The 21,590-nt window shown below is 42.7% G+C and overlaps 2 protein-coding genes across 2 annotated transcripts in view; one reads left to right on the plus strand and one right to left on the minus strand.

The window, feature by feature from the left end:
• LOC135086731 (dual specificity calcium/calmodulin-dependent 3',5'-cyclic nucleotide phosphodiesterase 1C-like) overlaps positions 1-21,590 on the minus strand; it is a 150,589-nt gene that overhangs the window by 60,898 nt on the left and 68,101 nt on the right. The window lies entirely within an intron of this gene.
• LOC135086741 (paraplegin) overlaps positions 1-21,590 on the plus strand; it is a 35,609-nt gene that overhangs the window by 13,298 nt on the left and 721 nt on the right. Inside the window, exons 11-14 of the mRNA XM_063981531.1 lie at positions 619-755; positions 2,211-2,413; positions 12,575-12,694; positions 13,456-13,641. Coding sequence (XP_063837601.1) covers positions 619-755; positions 2,211-2,413; positions 12,575-12,694; positions 13,456-13,641 — 646 coding nt within the window. The remainder of the gene's footprint in view (positions 1-618; positions 756-2,210; positions 2,414-12,574; positions 12,695-13,455; positions 13,642-21,590) is intronic.

The raw sequence follows: 21,590 nt of genomic DNA on the forward strand, positions 1-21,590 counted from the left end.
ATAGCGACTGTAAATTTTACCAATTTCAAAGACCGCGGTGGAAACGAGACCACAGAAATAAATGATGATGATGATGGAACGAAACCCACCAGTAGATTCATTTTTCACTAAAAACAACAATTTGAATGTTATCGGCAATAATGTTACTGACTACCATCGTCCAAAATTGTCAAATATAGTAAAATAACACAAAATTTCATAAATTTTTTCACATTATTTACTTACTTCTTGCTTTTTATATATTGATATTTTATTGTCCGTGGTGCATAATCTTTTCTTAAAGGTTTTAAACCTTTGTTTGTCATCTGTCATCCGCTTTGCAATGGAGGGAAGTCGAACCTTAATTTCGAACTCCTCCTATGTTCTTCTGATTAATTTCGTTGCGGGTCCAATGACAGTTTAACTTTCCCCTGGGACAAATTTGACCTTCATTGGTTGGGTTTTTGTGGTCGTCAAGCTGTAGATCCTGGCTACACAGGAGTTGCAGTGGTGGGAACGAGAGGTGGGAATAGTCCCGTTTACTTCTTGCTTGACAGCGGTGACAATATTGCTCATAATGGCCACCTGTACGGGGCGTTGTCAGGATACGCCATCATGATTGTCCCTGATCGTTTCCAGGCTGTCATACCTCACGCCCGGCTTCAGCGGCGCGGACATCGCTAACGTGTGCAACGAGGCGGCATTGCACGCCGCGCGGTACAAACAGACCATCGTACGCGCCGCCGACTTGGAGTACGCCGTGGAGAGAGTTGTCGGTGAGTTGACGCCGTAAAACCACTCAACTACCGTGTATTTCATCATCATCATCATTTCAGCCATAGGACGTCCACTGCTGAACATAGGCCTCCCCTAATGCTTTCCACGTTGATCGATTGGTAGCGGCCTGCGTCCAGCGCTTCCCTGCTACCTTTACGATGTCGTAGGATCCGTATATTTGCGGATCTGTAAAGAAGTTTGCCGTATACAGAAGCTCAAAGTTGCAAAGCGTGCTATTGAGAAGGCTATGCTTGGTGTTTCTTTACGAGATCGAATCAGAAATGAGGAAATCCGTAAACGAACTAAAGTCGCTGACATAGCCCGACGGATTAGCAAGCTGAAGCACAGAATAATAATAAGTACTACGTACAGAAGTTTTACTTCGCGAAGGTATTTAAAAAAATGTATGCTTAATGTCATTAACAATATGGTGTAATTTAGCCTGTCTCAAGAGTCAAGCACCATTTTGTTGACAAACGTCAGTGATCGGTACTGCGCCGAAGCCATAGGGCTGACTTCGTTAAAATAATGTGTGACGTGAGATGCCAGACGTAGTGTAGGCAGGCCTCCTACTAGGTGGACCGACGATCTGTTAAAGGTCGCGGGAAAAACCTGGATGCGGACAGCGCAGAACCCTTCTTTGTGGAAAATCTTGGGGGAGGCTCTGTCCAGCAGTGTACGTCATTTGGCGAAACGAACGAAGTTGACGGTATAAAACCACAACTACCGTGTATTTGCTGATCTGTAAAGAAGTTTGGTGCCTGTTACTTAAGAAAGAGCAGTTTTTTGAAAAAAGGAGTTGGAGGAGGACAATTCAAATCTGAACTGAATCACGCCCGTATTCACAAACATTACTATGAGGTCTCACAGTGTGCGTGGACGCATAGGGTCACACACGAACCAATCACAGAGTTCTATCGATTTGCTGCTTCACTTAAGCAAAGCATCGTTTGTGAGTTCGTCGTATCGTCAGACGATAGGTGAGGATCTTGTACGGCTTCGTATTTTACGGCGGTTCTCTTTTCTCCTCATCCAAAAAACGATTGGCTTGAATCGTAATGGTGACTATAGTCTGACCCTTGCTTGTCTTTAAGTGTTTTGCCGCGATGGCTAAAACTAGCTAGCACGCTATTCGGGCCTGCCCGTTTTGTTCCTGCAGAGGCCGCACGTGAAACCAACGGTGTCAGTTTAGGTACTACGTCGACCGAAGTCCCTACTTCGTAGATTGTCGGAGATTCACCCAGTTTGTTCTATAAAGAGGATCACGCACCACCTCTTCCTACATTTCCGGCTGGAAAGTCTGCATCAGCGGAGGACAGATGGGACGCACCTAGTTGCGAACAAACCTGTATGGTATCATCCGCGAATCACTGTCTATACTCTTCAGCATTTCCTTGGCAGTGTAAGAAAATAAGTAGCAGCATAACTGAATAAGCCAATATTACAAATTCCAGGTGGCACAGAAAAGCGCAGTCACGCCATGTCCCCAGCAGAGAAGAAGATAGTGGCATACCACGAGTCGGGACACGCGTTAGTGGGTTGGCTGCTAGAACACACGGATGCGCTTCTCAAGGTCACCATCGTGCCTCGAACCAACATGGCACTGGGATTCGCGCAGTACACCACGTCAGACCAGAAACTATACTCGCAGGAAGAGGTGAGTCTCTTTAGTCTCACTTTTGATACAGTATCACCAGTCCTACGAGGACATTAGTGGGCTGGCTGTTGAAAGACGGACGCGCTGTTCAAAGTCACTATCGTGCCGCGCACCAATATGGCGCTGGGATTCGCGCAGTACACCACGTCAGACCAGAAACTTTATTCGCAGGAAGAGGTGAGTCTCTAGTCCGGTTTATGATACAGTATCTTATGGTACAGCATCACCAGTCTCACGAGTCAGGATATTAGTGGGCAGGCTGTTGAAACACGGACGCACTGCTCAAGGTCACCATCGTGCCTCGCACCAATATGGCGCTGGGATTCGCGTAGTATACTACGTCAGACCAGAAACTTTACTCGCAGGAAGAGGTGAGTCTTTACTACGGCTTATGATACAGTATCACCAGTCCCACGAGGATATTAGTGGGCTGGCTGCTGAAACACATACGCGCTGTTCAAGGTCACTATCGTGCCTCGAACCAATATGGCGCTTTTTCTTCTTTTCGTGTCGACAACAAACCTACAAAGTGTCAGCCCGAAATTTCGCCACAAGAGTGGCGTTGTCAGCAGCATTCATCAAATCCTTCTAAGTGCAGTTGCTTGGGCACTCAGGGCACGATATCAAGTGCTTTAATATGGCGCTGGGATTCGCGTAGTACACTACGTCCGACCAGAAACTATACTCACAGAAAGAGGTTAGTTAGTTTATATCACTTGTACACAGCAGTCCTGTGCCGCTCACATCCAGGCTTCTCTCGTCACTTTCACCAGATCGTAGGTCCACCTAGTGGGGTGCCTGCCCACACTACGTCTTCCACCAACTGTGTGTGTGTATACAATGTGTCCGGGCATGTAGTGATCAAACTTTAAGGGCGTAATCTATGGACAATTTTATCGATGAAAATACTTCTTTGGGGCTTGACCCATTTCTCGCAAAATTACGAGGATTTAAGTTTTTAATTTTTAGTTTTCACCTCTTTCTTCAAGAACAAGTGATAGCGTAGGTAGCTGAACACTAATAAGCAAAAAATATTTAGGTATGTTTTATTTGCATTGTATTATTCGTATTTGAGCTATTCTACAAAACGAATGTAAATTTATTGATCTACCTCTATTAGTTTCGACGTAATTATTGAACAAAAATACCCCCGGGCCTGGGGAATTCCTGGCTTCTTCGGCTTGTTAGGCCGGTGCGGGTGTCGAGCTGAAGCTCATTACCCGGGCTTCTTCTCGGGCAGATTCTTCCGTCCGGTGGCTGTGAGGCGCCTCTTGCGAGGCGTTAGTCTCCACCCTAGCGCCCTGGGCCCGCCCTCGGCGCGGTACAACCCACCGGGTGAGTCGACATTCGTCGAGGCCCAGCGACCAGCGAGCAGGCGGGCGAGCGAGGCGTCAGGGGAGATCTATTCTAGGTTGAAACGTTGGCGGAGCAGCGCAAGGTTGCGCTGCGCCGTCTCACGAAGATCCTCCTCTCCGTACGCCAGGTCGGCCAAAGTCAAAGTCAAAGTCAAAATTTCTTTATTTGTTTAGACTAATAAATAGTTCTTACAAATCGTCATAATGTTCTTAAGGAGCCTCTACATGTCTCATAATCTTTTTACCCTACCAGCGCTTCGAGACCAACATTTGGCAAGTGCTGAGAAGAAGCGCCGCAACAAACTCAGTCACCACTGTCTGCCGGTTAATATAAATAAATAGAAATAGTAGTAGTAGGTACATTCGATTCAGGAGCAGTTCACTGAATTTACCATGCATTCTTGTATGGTGTATCATAAGAATGGGTATACAAGATTGCGTGGTATATTAAACAAGGTAGTGACGTGCTAATATCTAGACTTACATATTAAGGTACTAGTAGAAATGACTCGCATACATAAATTTGAATAACCTATAAAAAAAAGGTGGTGGGGCCGTGCGGCCTTCCTGGCCGCAGGCGGGAGGGGCCGGTGTCTGGGCGACGCCTGGCGCCTCGGGGCCCGGGGGGCGGTGGGCCTCGGGCGGCGGGCGGGTGCCCGCCTGCTCGGGGCCGGGTCGGTCCGGGTAGGGAGGAGGCGCTCGCTCTCCTCGGGCGCGGGCCTCCCGTCGGAAGACGGGGCAGCGCCGGTCGTTGGCGGGGTGCGCGCTGCCGCAGTTGGCGCAGCGCCACAGAATACATAATAGTAGCAACAGAAATTGCACTCCTTTGTGTAGGATCAGATGCCGACATTTTAACGGTAATAATAATAATGCAAAATATCCAACGCACATGGTGCATTCGAAATCGCACCTTACTACTACGCTCACAAGAGCGCAATTTTTTTGTATTCAGAATTGATCTACCTCACAGCTCAAGCGTCAGGGTTGTATAAGCAAAGTAAAATAAATAAAAACTTAATTTTAATAAACATTTACCTATTGTATTTACGATTGGTAAACTTTAATCTAGTGGTGTTTGTATAATCGTACCATCTCTAAAGTCCTATTAATAAACTTCAGTGTTGCGATAATTCGAAATTGGACAAACTGTTTTAAAAGGTGTAGTGTCGGAAAATACACACGGTGAAGTAAAGTTAATGTTTTTATTAGCTAAAATTTATTTTTTGCTACAGTTTTTTGTCATAAATATTTCAAAATTATTTAAAAAGTGTAGATTTTTTTAATTATTTAAATTGCTACAGTTAATTATTTTTCCTAAATATTTCGATTTTCCATTAAAGAAGAATAACAGTGCTATTGGAACAATAAAACTTGATTGCGACGATGATCGACCGAGCGTGTATAGAAATACGCGTGTGTTCACAGGTGCGTGGCGGCCCTGACTGATTTGCAACTTGAAGTTGTCGCGCGCTGTAGGTAATTATCTCGGCCGGCATAGGCGAGTGACGGAGGCCTGGCAGCGCGGTGGTCGGTCGCGGGTTGTGGGGGCACTCCGCAATGATGTGCCCTTCCCCGCATCGCACGCGTCGAGGCGGGCGGTGGCATCCGGCGGACGAGTGGCCGAACGCCTGGCAGCGGTGGCATTGCGCCGGCCCACTGCGGCCGCGCCAGGGATACGATTCTCATGCAATCGAAAAAAAATCACATTCGAAAAATAATTCGAAGGGTATTGTTCGGTTTTTTCGTCTATTTACACCGTTTGTGCAATCTTAGAAGTTCACAATCGAAAAAGTTCGATCGAAAACCACTAGAACGCTACGAGTGCTAAGTACCAGTCGAACTTGAAATTCGTACACGAATTTACCTGCCAAAGTACTCCAATTCATAATGCTATGAACTGTGAAATAAAACCAAGAAATTTTGTACATTGTAAGGATATTTTTTTATAATATAGATTGTAGAATATGAAATAGCCTCTAATAAAACTCGTATGAAGAAAAATAAATTATCTGTTATATTTTTTTCAACGATGACATTGGCATTAATGACATAACCATTTTAACGTATTCCGAAACATTCAGTACACGTAATGAAATATTTAAAATTGAACCTTTAAAACTTTATGTTTTGTGATACTGTGTATTAATTTTACAACATTATTATTAAATTATAAGAATAAATGGGTTTTGTAATCAAATTTCACTAAGTAAAGATAAAATTATTCATACGGAAGTTACAGCGTTTTTAAAAACGTCGCAACGGACCGTATCAGGAGTTCGTATACGGAAAAAATTCGATTGCATGAGAATCGTATCCCAGGCCTCGATGACGACTCCTGGCATGTGCAGGAGCTCGGTCACCGCGTACAAGCGGGAGAGCTCCTGCCGGTTGAGGCGCGCCAGCTGCGCGTGGTACAGGCAGCCGGAGCGGCCTCGCTTCGGTGGGATCGGGCGGACGTGTTGGGCCTCGAAGCCCAACTCTTCTAGGGCGTGCTTGATTTCGGCGGGGTCTGTGGCCGCCGGGAGCCCTCTGATGGCCACTTTGGTGGGCAGCTCGGAGGACAGCGAGTAGCTGAACCAGTGGAGGCCCGGGTCGCTCTCGGCTGCCTCCGTCAGGTGGCGCTGCACCACCCGATATTCCTCGGGCGTGCGCGCGATAAAACGCACGCCGGTCTTGTAGGGGCGCGCGTTCGGTGCATAGCCCAGCTTGTCGTGCAAGCTCCGGAAGTGGTGAGGCCAGTTCCTCAGGCTCTCGACCACTATGGGCGGGTAGGAGCGCTGGTGCTGCTCGGTGGTTCGGTGGAGCGCAGGGGCCGCTTCCGTCTGCTCGACCTCCGGGTCCCGTTGCGGCGGGGGTGAGGAGGGAGCGGTGCTGGAGGCGGCGTATGACCGCTGCGGGCTCTGCAACGCCTCGTACGACGTCGGCGTTGTGGAGTTTGTTCGGTGGGTAGGCGGGTAATAGACGTCGCTCCCACCCTCGATCGGCCTCGGAGAGCTGCCCCTGGATGGGGTGCGCGAGACGGAGTGCGGGGTGGAGCGCGAGGTGTCGGCTCTCACCGGGGAGGCCAAGATACCTGCAAATATAAAAGAATTGCCATTGAAATTATTTAAAAAGAAGTTGTATGCGTGGCTTCTAGATAACAATTTTTATGACATTAAAGAAATAATTGTGTAAAAATAAATGTTTAAATTAACTATATTGTACTGTAATATTACCTACTTTGTTTAACTACTCTATTATTATGTGTGACTTATATTATTATGACTGGATTAATTGTTACACGCCATAATTTGGCGAGACATGTTGAACTGTATCATCAATTTTGTGTTCCATCCTATGTACCGTGTTTCATGTAATAAACAATTTGAATTTGAATTTGAGGCGGTTGGTGAGCGAGGGGGCTGCACATACCTCTCCACTGGAGATATCCGGGGGGCTGGCGTGGAGGCCCGTTGCGGCGGTGACGGTCCGGCTCTGAGCCGCTTTTCCTCGGACGTCACGTCGTCCTCCGAGGAGTTCCGGTAGCCTCTGGGTCGGCGGTGGCCGGCTCGGCCTCCCGGGAGCGGGCCTGGGCAATCTCTCTCTTTTTTAATAGGAAAATCGAACTAGGAGACATTGATTTTATGCTTTGCTTAATTCTTTCACATAGGAATACCAGGTAGGTTCAGTTTTCAATTAAATTTGTTTTTAAGCAAAAAAGAAAAACGAGGGAAAAATTGTCATAGCAAAGTTATGGCCGCCGCCCCCGAATTCGTACGCGTGGACCCCGTTTTACCTCCTTAGGGGTGGAGTTTCGTAAAATCCGTTTTTAGGATATTCTACGCCCTATACGGAACCTACCTGCCAAATTTCAAGTCTGTGGAAGTGTAAGATTTTAAACTTTTGCGTTCCATTTCAATTAAAAAAGTAAGACATGGGTCTTAACGCGACGTTTATTAATGAGTTACATTATGTACTCACGGCTTGACGTTTCAGCTGCGATGCTGCAGCCGTGGTCACAACACAAGCAGACTCTGTGACCACGGCTGCAGCATCGCAGCATCCTTTACTATTCTGTGGAAGTAGTTTCTGAGATTTCGTGATTAATCAGTGAGTGGCATTTCGCTGTTGATTTACTCGCATAGTACAAATATAATTTACCTTGCAGATCCTCCATGGTGCCACATGGTCCACCGTATTCAACAGGGAGCATCTCTTGAGGCACGTGCTTGTATAAGTCCTTCACTTCTTTGTGGATGAATATCTGGAATTAGAAAATTTATAGTTGAAAAGATTTTTGTAAAATGTGTAACTCAGTAGATCAAAATCAGCTTGGGAGCTATGTTGCCACAACAGATAAACAGACACAGAAAGTCCCGCGGCAGGCCCCGGGCGGGGCTCGGCGGCAATCGCCTGTCTGGGCTGGCCGCGAGCGGTGGCGGCGGAGGTGTGGGCGCTGGAGTGCGCTTGGGTGGGCCTTCCGATAGGCCGGTATGCTGCGTGGCTCGGAGGGATCGACTCGTACGAGTAGTCGTCGTCGTCCGACATTGTTGGTGTGTTGCGGGTGGGTGGTAAAAAGTTCGATGGGCGGCACTGCTCGAGGCGAATACCCACTCGTAAAAATAATTTACTCGCGGGTATTTCGAAACGCACTGGCACAATTCACACGCAAAAGCGTCTTATCGCAGGTAGATGGTAAATAACTGTGCGAGAGCGAGATAGCTCTTCGCGGCGCGGGACTCAACGCTTGCGCGGAGTCAGTCGCAGCCTCGCGGCGAATCGAGGCGCGTGAGGGTAGCAGTCGGGCAGGAGGTCTACAACGCTTTAGGCCTCAGCCTCGAACTTAGCGGGCAGCGGGGCGGCGGCGGCGGCGGCGCGGGAGCGGCAGGATCTTATGCGTAAAATCAAATAGACCGGTTCTCGAAAACAGCGGCGCGGCAGCGGGCAACGAGCGGGCAGCGGCGAGGGAGCGGGCAACGAGCGGACAGCGCACTCCTTCTTTTGCCCACAATAAATCGAGCGTTAGGAATAAATTTGAATCGAAATAAAATTGTCGCCGTTGTTCAGACATTTCGTTTGCGAATAAAAACAAATATCTCGCCAACACAACCCCGAACACAACACTTCGCCGCTAAAGCGCCGCGCGAGCTGCCCGCTTGTTTCGAGAACGGGTCTGCGTTGCCCGCCCCGCTCCAGCGCCGCCGCCGCTCCCGCCCCGCTGCCCGCTAAGTTCGAGGCTGAGGCCTTACGCGGAGCCACTCGTGCGCACGACTACCCGCTGCTAACGCGACAAAACGCCCGCAGCAGGGCCACCACCGGCAGGCCTGGCTCACTCCGCGCGATACATCCGTTATTTACCTACAGCGAAGCGCCCCGCCGGCGGGTATTATATCAGTCGAGTGTCACGCGCGCGCCCGTCAGGACTTGATGTTTGCCTTTAATAAATAATTTCTTTTGAATACAATTTATGGACGTCTTTCGGCTGAAACGAACGAATGAACAATTCATGAAGCCTGCCCCTGTAAATGAAACGGAAGCGTAACAGCGGGACACCAAAAGACAATGCCGGAAATTGGCGTCTTTTTTTTTTCGCGCGGCCATCGACCAAACCATGTTTTTTGGTTACAAAATAGTGTAATAAACAAAACTTACTATGACATGTATACCTCTAAACTCAGTCTGAACTGAGTTACGAGCATTAGAAGTTTGATGTTTTACATACTAAGATTTACATGTCATAGTAAGTTTGGTTTATTACACTATTTTGTAATCAAAAAATAAGGTTTGGTCGATGGCCGCGCGAAAAAAAAAAAGACGCCACCTTCCATACAAAATCTGGCATTGCCATTTACGGCTAGCTCTTTTTTAAGCTAGTTCTTTTACCGTAATGCATAGGAAAAATATTCAGGAAAAAATAAATTGTTGCAAATGTGCACTGAGTAACATTAAAGTAAGTTTGCGCAAAGCCAAATACAAACATGATTTTCGGGTGACTCCTCTCGGTCTAAGATGAAGCCGTTTCGTGTTTGCGTAGGTAGTAAGTAGATAGGTATGTCATTCTTTCTTCTGTAATAGTAGGTATGTTTAATTTATTCGTCTTATGTTAAAATAGGTATGAATAAAGACATTGTATTAACATAAATACTTTTTTATCCTAAGTTGGTATATTTGAAATGTTATTTTTTACAAAGGTAGGATAACAATAATACTTACATACCCCATACGTACATACGTACCTCATTACAAATACCTAAGTAGATTAATTCTATTTTTTCATTAGACAGCAAAGCAAGCAACCCTAACAGCGTAAGAAGAGTTCAGAGACACGCGATAGAAAGAGACAAAACTTGTAGGTGAATAAAATTGTAGGTACGTAGTGCTGTGCGAGCTGAATTACACTGTATCGCGTGGTAGCAAGACTCGCATTTATTTAAATTGGCTTGCGGAGTAATCCTTCTATTGGTTATTTATTCTGTGCCACCGGAGCGCGAGCGCACGGCGCAGCGCAGCGTTGCCAGTTTTTTTTTTCGCCAAGTCGGGACTTTGGTACTTTTTGAGTGAAAATAGCGGGATTCTTCCGTCAGAAGCGGGACATAGTAAAAAAACGTATATTTATCTTTTTATTTGACTTAAAATTACGTTTACGTGACAATAGATAGCAAAAGTAGCCATAGAAAATGTATTTTAACAAAAAAATAATATTGTAAATCAGATTTACTCTATCGTTAAATTCGTCTTTAGAATAAAAAAATTAAAAAAGTTTTATTCTTTAGAATAATATGGCGTTTCAAACATTAGTCTGGTGAAGTGAGTGTCTCTCTCCGAAAAGCGGGACCGAGCCTGTCCCGCGCGGGACATTTAAATTTGATTTAAAAATCGGGACGTCCCGCCAAAATCGGGACGTCTGGCAACGCTGGCGCAGCGGCAGGACCCGCGCTTGCTCGCTCGCGCCCTCCCCCCGGCGCCCCGGCCGGCCCCCGCCCCGCCCCGCAGGCGGAAGCGGAAGAGTGGCCGCCGCCCGAACATTTGGCCGACCCCACCTCCTTTATGCGCCAGGCGACGGACACAAAGTCAAAATCAAAATTTCTTTATTTGTTTAGACTAATAAATAGTTAACCAATGTGTGTTACCTGTGATGACTTATGGCTCGGAAACGTGGCCCCTCACTATAGGCCTTATACAGAAGCTCAAAGTTGCACAGCGTGCTATGGAGAGGGCTATGCTCGGTGTTTCTTTACGAGATCGAATCAGAAATGAGGAGATCCGTAAACGAACTAAAGTCGCTGACATAGCCCGACGGATCAGCAAGCTGAAGTGGCAGTGGGCTGGGCACATAGTACGCAGAACTGACGGCCGATGGGGCAGCAAGGTTCTGGAATGGAGGCCACGTACCGGAAAACGCAGCATAGGACGTCCACCCACAAGGTGGACCGATGACCTGATAAAGGTAGCGGGAAGGCGCTGGATGCAGGCCGCTACCAACCGTGAGATGTGGAAGTCATTGGGGGAGGCCTATGTTCAGCAGTGGACGTCCTGTGGCTGAAATGATGATGATGATGAATAAATAGTTCTTACAAATCGTCATTTTGCTCTTAAGGAGCCTCTACATGTCTCATAATCTTTTTACCCTACCAACGCTTCGAGACCAACATTTGGCAAGTGCTGAGAAGAAGCGCCGCAACAAACTCAGTCACCACTGTCTGCCGGTTAATATAAATAAATAGAAATAGTAGTAGTAGGTACATTTACCATGCATTCTTGTATGGTGTATCTTATAAGAATGGGTATACAAAATTGCGTGGTATATTAAACAAGGTAGTAACGTGCTACGGCCAAAGCATCCGATAGATAGATAGACCCTGTATATTTAACTTTATTAAAACCAAGCAGATCACCATCGCAAACGCGCGTCCTGGCCTATCTATAATCGCGTCGGCGATGGCGATTGATTTGGTTGAAACTTAAAAGTTACAAAACGAATGAATGATTCATCAGCATCTCAGCCATAGGACGTCCACTGCTGAACATAGGCCTCCCACAATGCTTTCCATGTTACCCGGTTGGTAGCGGCCCACGTCCAACGCCTTCCTGCTACCTTTATGATGTCGTCGGTCCAATTTGTGGGTGGACGTCACACGCTGCGTTTTCCGGTACGCGGCCTCCACTCCAGAATCTTGCTGCCCCATCGGCCATCAGTTCTGCGTACTATGTGCCCTGCCTATGCCACTTCAGCTTGCTAATCTGTCGGGCTATGTCAGCGACTAGTTCGTTTACGGATCTCATTTCTGATTCGATCTCGTAAAGAAACACCGAGCATAGCCCTCTCCATAGCACGCTGTGCAACTTTGAGCTGAATGAATGATTATTTTAATGAGGGCTATCGTTTTAGTGCTTACCAGTTTGCGCCACTGTAGAGTAAGGTCCTGTCACTTGCTAGTAGCGAAGACAGTGGCACCAACTGGTGAGCGCTAAAGTGGTAGGAGGACTATCGCATTTGCACTCATCAAGATGGCGCCACTGTAGAGTAAGGTCCTGTCACTTGCTAGTAGCGAAGACAGTGGCACCAACTGGTGAGCGCTAAAGTGGTAGGAGGACTATCGCATTTGCACTCATCAAGATGGCGCCACTGTAGAGTAAGGTCCTGTCACTTGCTAGTAGCGAAGACAGTGGCACCAACTGGTGAGCGCTAAAGTGGTAGGAGGACTATCGCATTTGCACTCATCAAGATGGCGCCACTGTAGAGTAAGGTCCTGTCAATCGCCAGGGGTGCCAACTGTTAAGTATAAAAACGATAGCCCCCATTGAAATAGACCCAACTTGCCCTCAGCTATATGACCGCATGTGCATGGCGCTGGGAGGGCGCGCGGCCGAGGCGATCACATTCAACTCCATCACCAGCGGCGCGCAAAACGACCTCGAGAAGGTCACCAAAATTGCGTATGCGCAGGTCAGTCGAAAATCTATACTAATGTTATAAAGAGGTAAAGTTTGTGTGTTTGTATATTTGTTAAATTGTAAGGGGTAATCTCGGGATCTAATGAACCGAATTTAAAAATCTTTCACCAATAGAAAGCCACATTATTGCTGAGGGTCATAGGTTATATAAAAAACCGAAAAATTCCACGCGAGCTAAGCCGCGGGCGGAAAGCTAGTCTAATATAAAGAGGAAAGATTTCAGTGTTTGTTTGTATCGAATAGGCTTCGAAACTACTTACTGGAACAATTTGAAAACAGGGGGTACGAAGTTCGCCGGATCAGCTAGTATACCATAACTCCGTCAATTACTCTTTCGTTCCGTCCACATATGTACTTATGATATAGATACAGCAAAAGCAATATGAGGGCAGCGAAGCCAAAATGTATCTTTAGATAGGCACAGACTACTAAGAAAATAATAACAAAATGTTTTAAATTGTCAAATTGAGCATCCTTGGAAAAAATTAAAGGTTCCAACCTCTACCTCAAAGAAAATGATTGCATGTTGTCAAGAATCATATTGAAATGGCATCATAGATTGTTACTTTGCATTGCGATTTGATTTTTAAAAGCATTCAAGCGAATTCCTACCATTTAATTTGTATTCGCAATTTATTGCTGCAGCGAATTTATGCTAAACATGAGTAATGTTCACACCCACACCCTTCTAATTACCAGATACAAAAGGGAGGCGCAATCGTTTATACAACATCCCTTCCCATTTGTCCCCAGGTGCGAATCTACGGCATGTCGCCTACGGTCGGCTTGCTGTCGTTCCCTGATCTACGGGAACACGGCAAGAGTCCCTTTAGCAAGACTCTGAAGAACCTTATTGACTTGGAGGCGAGGAAACTCATCGCCAACGCGTATTACCGCACAGAGGACCTGCTTCGGACGAACCGGGATAAGTTGAAAGCGGTAAGTATCGTGGTTGATTTGCCACACTGGTTGCGGTCTGCGGTCTTTACATCTATATATATAAAAGAAAGTCGTGTTAGTTACACCACTTATAACTCAAGAACGGCTGAACCGATTTAGCTGAAAATTGTCAGGGAAGTAGTTTAGAACCAGGAGAAGGACATAGGATACTTTTTATCCCGTTCGAAATTAAAAAAAAAGTCTGCTTATTTATTGCCATTAAGGCGGAACAAAGTTCGCCGGGTCAGCTAGTTCTTTATAAATAAACAAATATCCTTGGACATTTTACACTGCGCTTCTAGTCCCAAACTAAGCAAAGCTTGTACTATGGGTACTAGACAACGGATATAAACATACTTAATTTTTTTTTTGTAAATACATGCTTATTATACATAGAAAACACCCAGTCCAATACAAACAAATATGTTCATGCACACAAATGTTTGTACTGTGCGGGAATCGAACCCGCTACCTCCGGAAGAGTTGTCCGTTTCGAACCACTACACCAAACGGCCGACATTAGTTCTGCGATCAGTAGCCTTATTCACATAACAAAACTTCAACGACAACAAAACACTTGAGTTGCGATCTAATCGTGTAATCGTTCTATCAAAATGACCCTTGTGAATACGGATTTAGAAATGTTTTTCAATGGGACGAAGTAACAAAACTTCAATGACAACAAATCGCTGTGTTGCGATCCTATCGAGTAATCGTTCTATCGAAAATGACCCTTATTATTACGCATTTAGAACTGTTTTTCAATGGGACGACTTCTGAACGTCAACGAGATCTTGACTGTCAAAATACGTGAATTAGGCCACAGATCGCATCAATACAATATGTCTAGATAACAATTTACTGTTAATACATGTTGCAGGTTGCGTTTGTATTGACCACAGAACGCACCCAGTATGGCAAAATCATTTAGGTAGGCTTTTACCAATCGCATAGGGGGAGAGAGGGCGCTGCTCTCACTGCAACAATAGCTCCGAGTATTTATTGCAATAAAAAATATAAATACGAATTATTTCGCAGTGAAAGTGCACAAATATGAAGCTAATACCACAATAATTGAGTGATAGTGTTATCTCAGCGATCTATCAACGGACAATAGACTTTGATAACAAATACAAGTGCAGCGACTTTAACAACAAAAAACTTTGGTGAAGTGAAATTCTAAGCTTCTGTGAATTGACTTGCGATTCCTATACGCTAAAAGTGATAATAGTGACTCTCTAAATAAACTACCATAACAAATCGTTCCATTTTAAAGGATTTTTGTGTTTGGTTCCCGTTAAATTTCAAACTACCAACGAAAATAAATAAAATCCGAACGACTAGCGACATCTAGTGAAGAGCCCACGTACTACCATACCAAACAACGACGAAATTAGCACTATACATACACGCAACCGCAACATTCACCGAAACTTCAACAGAACATTACGTAATTCACCACTCTGTCAAAAGATGGCGCCTCTAGTATGTTCCGGGTGTCGTCAACAAATAACAAACAGGCTATTCTTGAAATGTTCACTTTGCACTGAACCATATGACATTGATTGTGCAAATGTATCAGAAAAAAGGTTCTATAACACCATGTCTGCAGAGCATAAGGCTAAATGGAAATGTCAGGGGTGCATTTGTAAGATGCCTAAGACCAATAACATCAACACACCCGCTAGACCTGGATCACCTAAAAATTACTCACTTCAAGAAACCCAATCTACTGACCACAATGTTACATTAAGAAGAAAAGTAAACAGGACTGATGTTAGCTGCACCGAACTCAACACCTCAAACTTCGACCACGACTTAACAGTTGATGACATTGCCTGTAATACGCTCCAAAGCCAGTCAGCCACTACATCTCAACCTGCAACAATAGAACAAATCGGCCAATTGTTAGATGCTAAACTAGACAGCATTAGATCTTCTATACTTTTGGATATCAAAAATACCATTCAAACAGAAGTTAATAATGCAATAAAAACATACAACCTGGACGTAGATACACATATAAACACACTATCTGCGGAGCAAAAAGAAACTGAGAAAAATATTCAGATAATTAACAAAAAAATAGAAAATATTCAACAACAGTTGTACGACTTGAACAACTCAAAAAGGATAATACTTTTCGGATTAAAAGAAGGACAACGTGAAACTAAATACGATCTCTACAACCAAGTATCCCAAGTTCTATCTGACACCATGGAAGTCAATATACATCCATACATAGAAGAAGTTAAACGTATCGGAAAATCTGGAACTAACCGACCTGTAGCTATAGAACTACTGAGCAAACGAATGGTAAAATACATTATAGAAAATAAAAGGAATTTGAAAAACACTGGATTAGCGGTAGATATGTACTTGGAAGGTAACCAGTTACAAGAACGTAATGCTCTTAGAAGACAATTACAGGCGGCTAGAAAAGAAGGCAAACACGCAGTAATCAAAAACAACAAATTGTATATAAACGGAAAAGAATCCATCGTAGCTCAGCAACAAAGTGTGAAAAATGGAAGCATCGCAGATCCACTGAAACATGAAGATTCCCTACAACTACACGACTCGACAGTCCATGAACATCTGGAAAATACAACTGGAAGTAAAGCTTCGGATAGCAGACAGCAGACATTTCGCCAATAATGCATCTATTGTATTTCAAAATATACAGAGCATAGGAAATAAGTTAGACCTCCTAGAACATTTATTAGTATCTGAATCGAATATCGATATTCTTTTGCTATCAGAAATTTGGAAAAATAAAAACTTCTGTGACTACATTGATATACCAAACTATAAAATGGCGTCAATCTTTTGTAGAAAAAACTATGTAGGTGGAGGAGTTTGTGCTCTAGTTAAAGATACAATAGACTTCATAGAACGCAAAGATATAGTAAATTTATCTATAGAATATGTAATAGAATTTTGTTCCATAGAAATACCAAAACTCAACATTGTTTTAATAGGATTATATAGAGCCGATCGCCATATAGATATATTTTATAAACAAATGAACCAACTACTAATTAAACTAAGATCTAAAGACAAAAATAAAAATATAATCTTGGGAGGAGATTTTAATATAAATGTTAAAGAAAACTCTAAACAATCACGAGAATTTCTTAATTACATGAGATCTTTTAACCTACTCCAAATAGTAAAAGAACCTACAAGAGTGACTAACAAATCTGCGACTTGCATCGATCTGATTTTCACTAACTACGCACAGTTGATTAAAACGGTCAATGTAAATGACTACGGACTATCTGATCATAAAGCTACTTGTATACAACTAAACTCACTAAACTTGCACGCTCAAAAAGTCCTATACCACATACGAAAGAGATTATTTACAAAAAAACAAATGGACTTATTTCAAAATTCATTAAAAGATATAAACTGGGAAAATATAATAAATAAAAATCAAAACATAAACCAAAATTACAACTCATTTCTTAAGGTAATAACAGATAATTTAAATAAATTCATCCCAATAACTAAAATAAAAATAAAAATGAATACTACTAAAACCTGGCTAACAACTGGTTTAAAAAAATCCTGCAAGCATAAGCGTATCCTTAAAACGATTATAAATGAAACAAAAAGCGATGTTATTAAAGAGCATTACAAATTGTTCAGCAAAATCTTGAAGCGTAGTATAAAAATATCAAAAAGATTGCAATACATAAAACAAATGGATACCTCGGATAATAAAATAAAAACTATGTGGAATATTATTAACACTAAAACCGGTAAAACAAAAGTAAAACACCATAAAAACATCGAACTTACAATTGAAAATAAGAAAATAAAGTGCCCAACCGAAATATCACAGACCTTCAATGATTACTTTGCTTCGACAAGCGAAACACCCCGGGATAACAGCAATAGAAACATTATTAATAATAATCAGACCGTAATTAACTCTCCAACTTGTTCAATGTACCTGAGCCCTGTAAATAAAAACGAAATTCTTGCCATAATAAAACAACTAAAAAATAAATACAGCTCTGGATTAGACGATGTGCCTCCTATCCTCCTTAAAAAATGTGCTATCGAACTATGTACCCCTCTTACATTATTAGTAAACCAAAGCTTTCAAGATGGGCGTTTTCCGGATCTGCTCAAAATAGCATTGATAAAGCCATTACATAAGAAAGACGACCCAAACGACCCCTCCAATTACAGGCCAATAGCACTATTACCCACCTTCTCGAAAATCTTTGAAAAAGCTATGTGTGTAAGACTTTACTCCTTTTTAGAAAAATACAACATTCTAGATGACAGTCAAAACGGCTTTAGAAAATCCAGATCTACTACCCTTGCAGTATTCAAATACACTCAAACAGCCCTTCAACTCATTAATGACAAAAAACATGCTATAGGTCTTCTGCTCGATATGAGCAAGGCATACGATCGAGTACCGTATGACCGTCTACTCCAGAAACTAAATGGCTCGGGCATACGCGGCCCAGCATACAGCTGGTTTAAATCATATTTACACAACCGAAAACAAATTGTTCAGATCGATTATTACAATAGAGAAACCAACGAGCTAGAAAAAGTACAGTCAGCGGTGAAACACCTAAATGGATCTATCCCTCAAGGAAGCGTGTTAGGCTGCGTACTTTTTCTTCTGTACATTAACGACCTCCCGAAATGCTTAAACAAAGAATTAACACTACCGGTACTGTTCGCAGACGATATATCAATACTTATTAAATCTGATGATAAAACCAACCATGAAACCCTAATTAACGATACATTAAAAAACGTAATTGCATGGCTTGAAAATCACAATCTCAGAATAAACTTAAAAAAAACTAAAATAATGGAATATCGATCTTATAATAAATCACCATTAAACATATCTATTAAATACCACAATGAAAAAATAGAAACCGTAGACACGTTAAACCTACTAGGAATAAATATTGACAGTCACTTAAATTGGAAATCTCACATAGAGAAAATTCAAACCAAGCTATCTCGTTTTACTTATGCCCTTTTCCAAATTAACCAAAGTACCAATATGAAGACAGCCCTTTCAGCTTATTACGCGTATGCTTTCTCATGGCTCAAATATGGCATAATCCTATGGGGGAATAGCGTCAATGTTAATGATCTGTTCTTACAACAAAAGAAATGTATACGAATTATGGCCCAAATTAAAAATACCCAAAGTTGCAGACCATTTTTAAAAAAATTTAATATCCTCACGCTCACATCGATATACATTCTGGAAATATGCACATTCGTCTTTAAAAATATGCACTTCTTCTTAAAGAGGAAAGACACTCATAATTTAAACACCCGACATTTATTTATTTATTTATTTATTTATTTAGGAAAACCAGGGTTTTACAGTGTGTAATAATGACATAAGATAGGCAACGAGTAAACCACTTATAGGTTCCCACAGGTAAAAACAATTTAAAAAATTTAGTGAGCCTTTGCACCAGGGTTACTACATACTACGTACTACACTACTATAATATACTATGTAATACCTAAATAGAAAGTATTGGAAAACATTGCCAAACAGAAAAACAATTTAGCTGTCCTTAAAAAAACGGTCGCCTAGCTTTCTCCTCGCCACAGCAATGCTAGTACAAAATATGTCGATGTTAGTCTCCTTGACAAATTCGTTCAAGTTCCTACTCGCCCGCCAGAGAAAACTATTTTGCCTGTAGTTAGAGTCTACCTTGGGGATGTATAGTGGATCATTATTGCGCAGAATTCTTTTTGGAGCATTAAATTGAATGTTAGCTAGGAGTTCAGAGCAGTCAATCTCAGCTGTGATAACTTTTATAAGATATGTGATATCAGATATTTCACGCCTAATGGCAAGAGGAAGGATGTGGTGCCTTTTACAGATGTTAGAGTAGTCCGACGAACTATACTGTAATCTGGTACGGTAACAAATAAACCTTATAAACTTTTTCTGGACATTCTCCAAGCGAGAGACGTATGTTTGGTACCTAGGGTTCCAGATCTGCGACGCATACTCAAGGTGACTACGCACAAATGTGCAATATAGTATTTTAAGTGTCTTTACCTTGTTAAAACAGACTGAGCTACGCATTACAAAACCGAGAGCCCTTGACGCCTTAGCTACTATGCTATCTATATGGTCATCAAAAATCAGTTTGGAATCGTGTATCACTCCCAGATCGCGAATGGATGTCTTCCTCTGTAGAGTTTGGCTACCCATAAGGTATGGATACAATTTAGTATTTAGCTTGCGACTGAAAGTTACAATAGAACATTTGGAGGGGTTGAGATCCAGTTTATTGAACTTACAGTATTCAACCAGACGTGACAAGTCAGCCTGTAGGGCAGCAGCATCCCGTTCCGACGCAATTGTGGAGTAGATTTTCATATCGTCTGCGAAGCAGAGAAGGCGGGAGGAGTGCAGACAAGAATTAATGTCGTTTACAAATATGACAAACAACAACGGGCCCAGTAAAGATCCCTGAGGAACGCCGCTAGGGATGGGTATCCAGCTGGAAATGTAATTGCTCACCACCACAGCCTGAGATCTATTTGAGATATAAGATGCGAACCATCTAAGAAGGTCACCTCTGATTCCAATCATTTGAAGCTTGTCCAGAAGAAGGTTGTGATCGATTCGATCAAATGCTTTGCTGTAGTCCGTATAGATTACATCAACCTGCTCACCATTATCCATATTGAGGGTTAAGTAATCATTAAGCAAGACAAGATTTGACACGGTCGAGCGCCTTCTCAGAAAACCATGCTGAAAATCACTAAAAGAATTTCTTAGAGCCTCATACACCTGATCGTAGACAACCTTTTCCAGGACCTTCGAAACTATACAGAGCTTGGATATGGGCCTGTAATTAGTTACTTCCATCTTGGATCCACTTTTATGGACAGGTGTAATAAAGGCCTTTTTCCATAAGTTGGGCACTAAACCTTCAAGAAGAGATCTTTTGAAAAGCATAGAAATTGGAATCGCCAAGCTTTCAGCGCACTGAATGAGTAAACGAGCTGGAAGGAGGTCAGGACCGGCTGATTTAGCAGGGTCCAATTTTAAAAGTAGCCTCTTGACTAATCGTGGGTTAATTTCTATAGAAAAAATGTCGGCCGTGCCGTTTGCATGAGACAAGCCAGTTGCTGAGGTAGTTTGGTTCGTATTTGAGTTTAGAAAAGTTGACTGAAAAAACGATGAGAATGCATTGCATATACCTACGCCAGAAGTAGCCATAGTTGCATTATATGTCATACTACTAGGGATAACACTAGAACCACGTCGCGACTTAATAAATGTCCAGAAGTGCTTAGGGTTGCTTTCAATGGAATCTTCGACCAAAGAGATGTACTTCTGGTAACAGACTAGTTCTAGGTCTCTCACTCTTTTGCGCAGAACATTATAAGAATCTAGGTCAGAACGATTTCTATAAGTTTTATATTTTTTCAGGAACTTACGTTCCTTACGACATAAAGATAAACTCTTTCTGCCACAATCTAGAATTAAAAAACTTAACTGCAGCCCACTATTTATGTCAGTAAAAATTTATAATAAAATACCTATAGAGATAAAAAACCAAACTAAATTCAAAATTTTCAAGAACCAATTAAAAAAATATTTAATTACCAACTGCTTTTATACATTAGATGAATTCTTTAATAGTAAACAAACTCTTTTAAGATAAGGCATCTCATAATGTAAGTTGCTAGACCTAAGTTTAGACTAGTCCTCTCTCACCACTAATATTGCAATACCTACCCATTAACGGGTTATTAAGTTATAAGCTCATTGTTTAGATTAAGACCCAATTGTAAACACTTAATATGCAATAAAAAATTTGAATTTGAATTTGAATTTGAATAGTTATACGCAGTTTTATGAACTACCTATTTAACGTATTGTTAAATCTCTTACGGACTGTTAAAACAGCGGAGCATTG

The sequence above is a fragment of the Ostrinia nubilalis genome, chromosome Z (assembly GCF_963855985.1).
Source record: "Ostrinia nubilalis chromosome Z, ilOstNubi1.1, whole genome shotgun sequence".
NCBI lineage: Eukaryota > Metazoa > Arthropoda > Insecta > Lepidoptera > Crambidae > Ostrinia > Ostrinia nubilalis.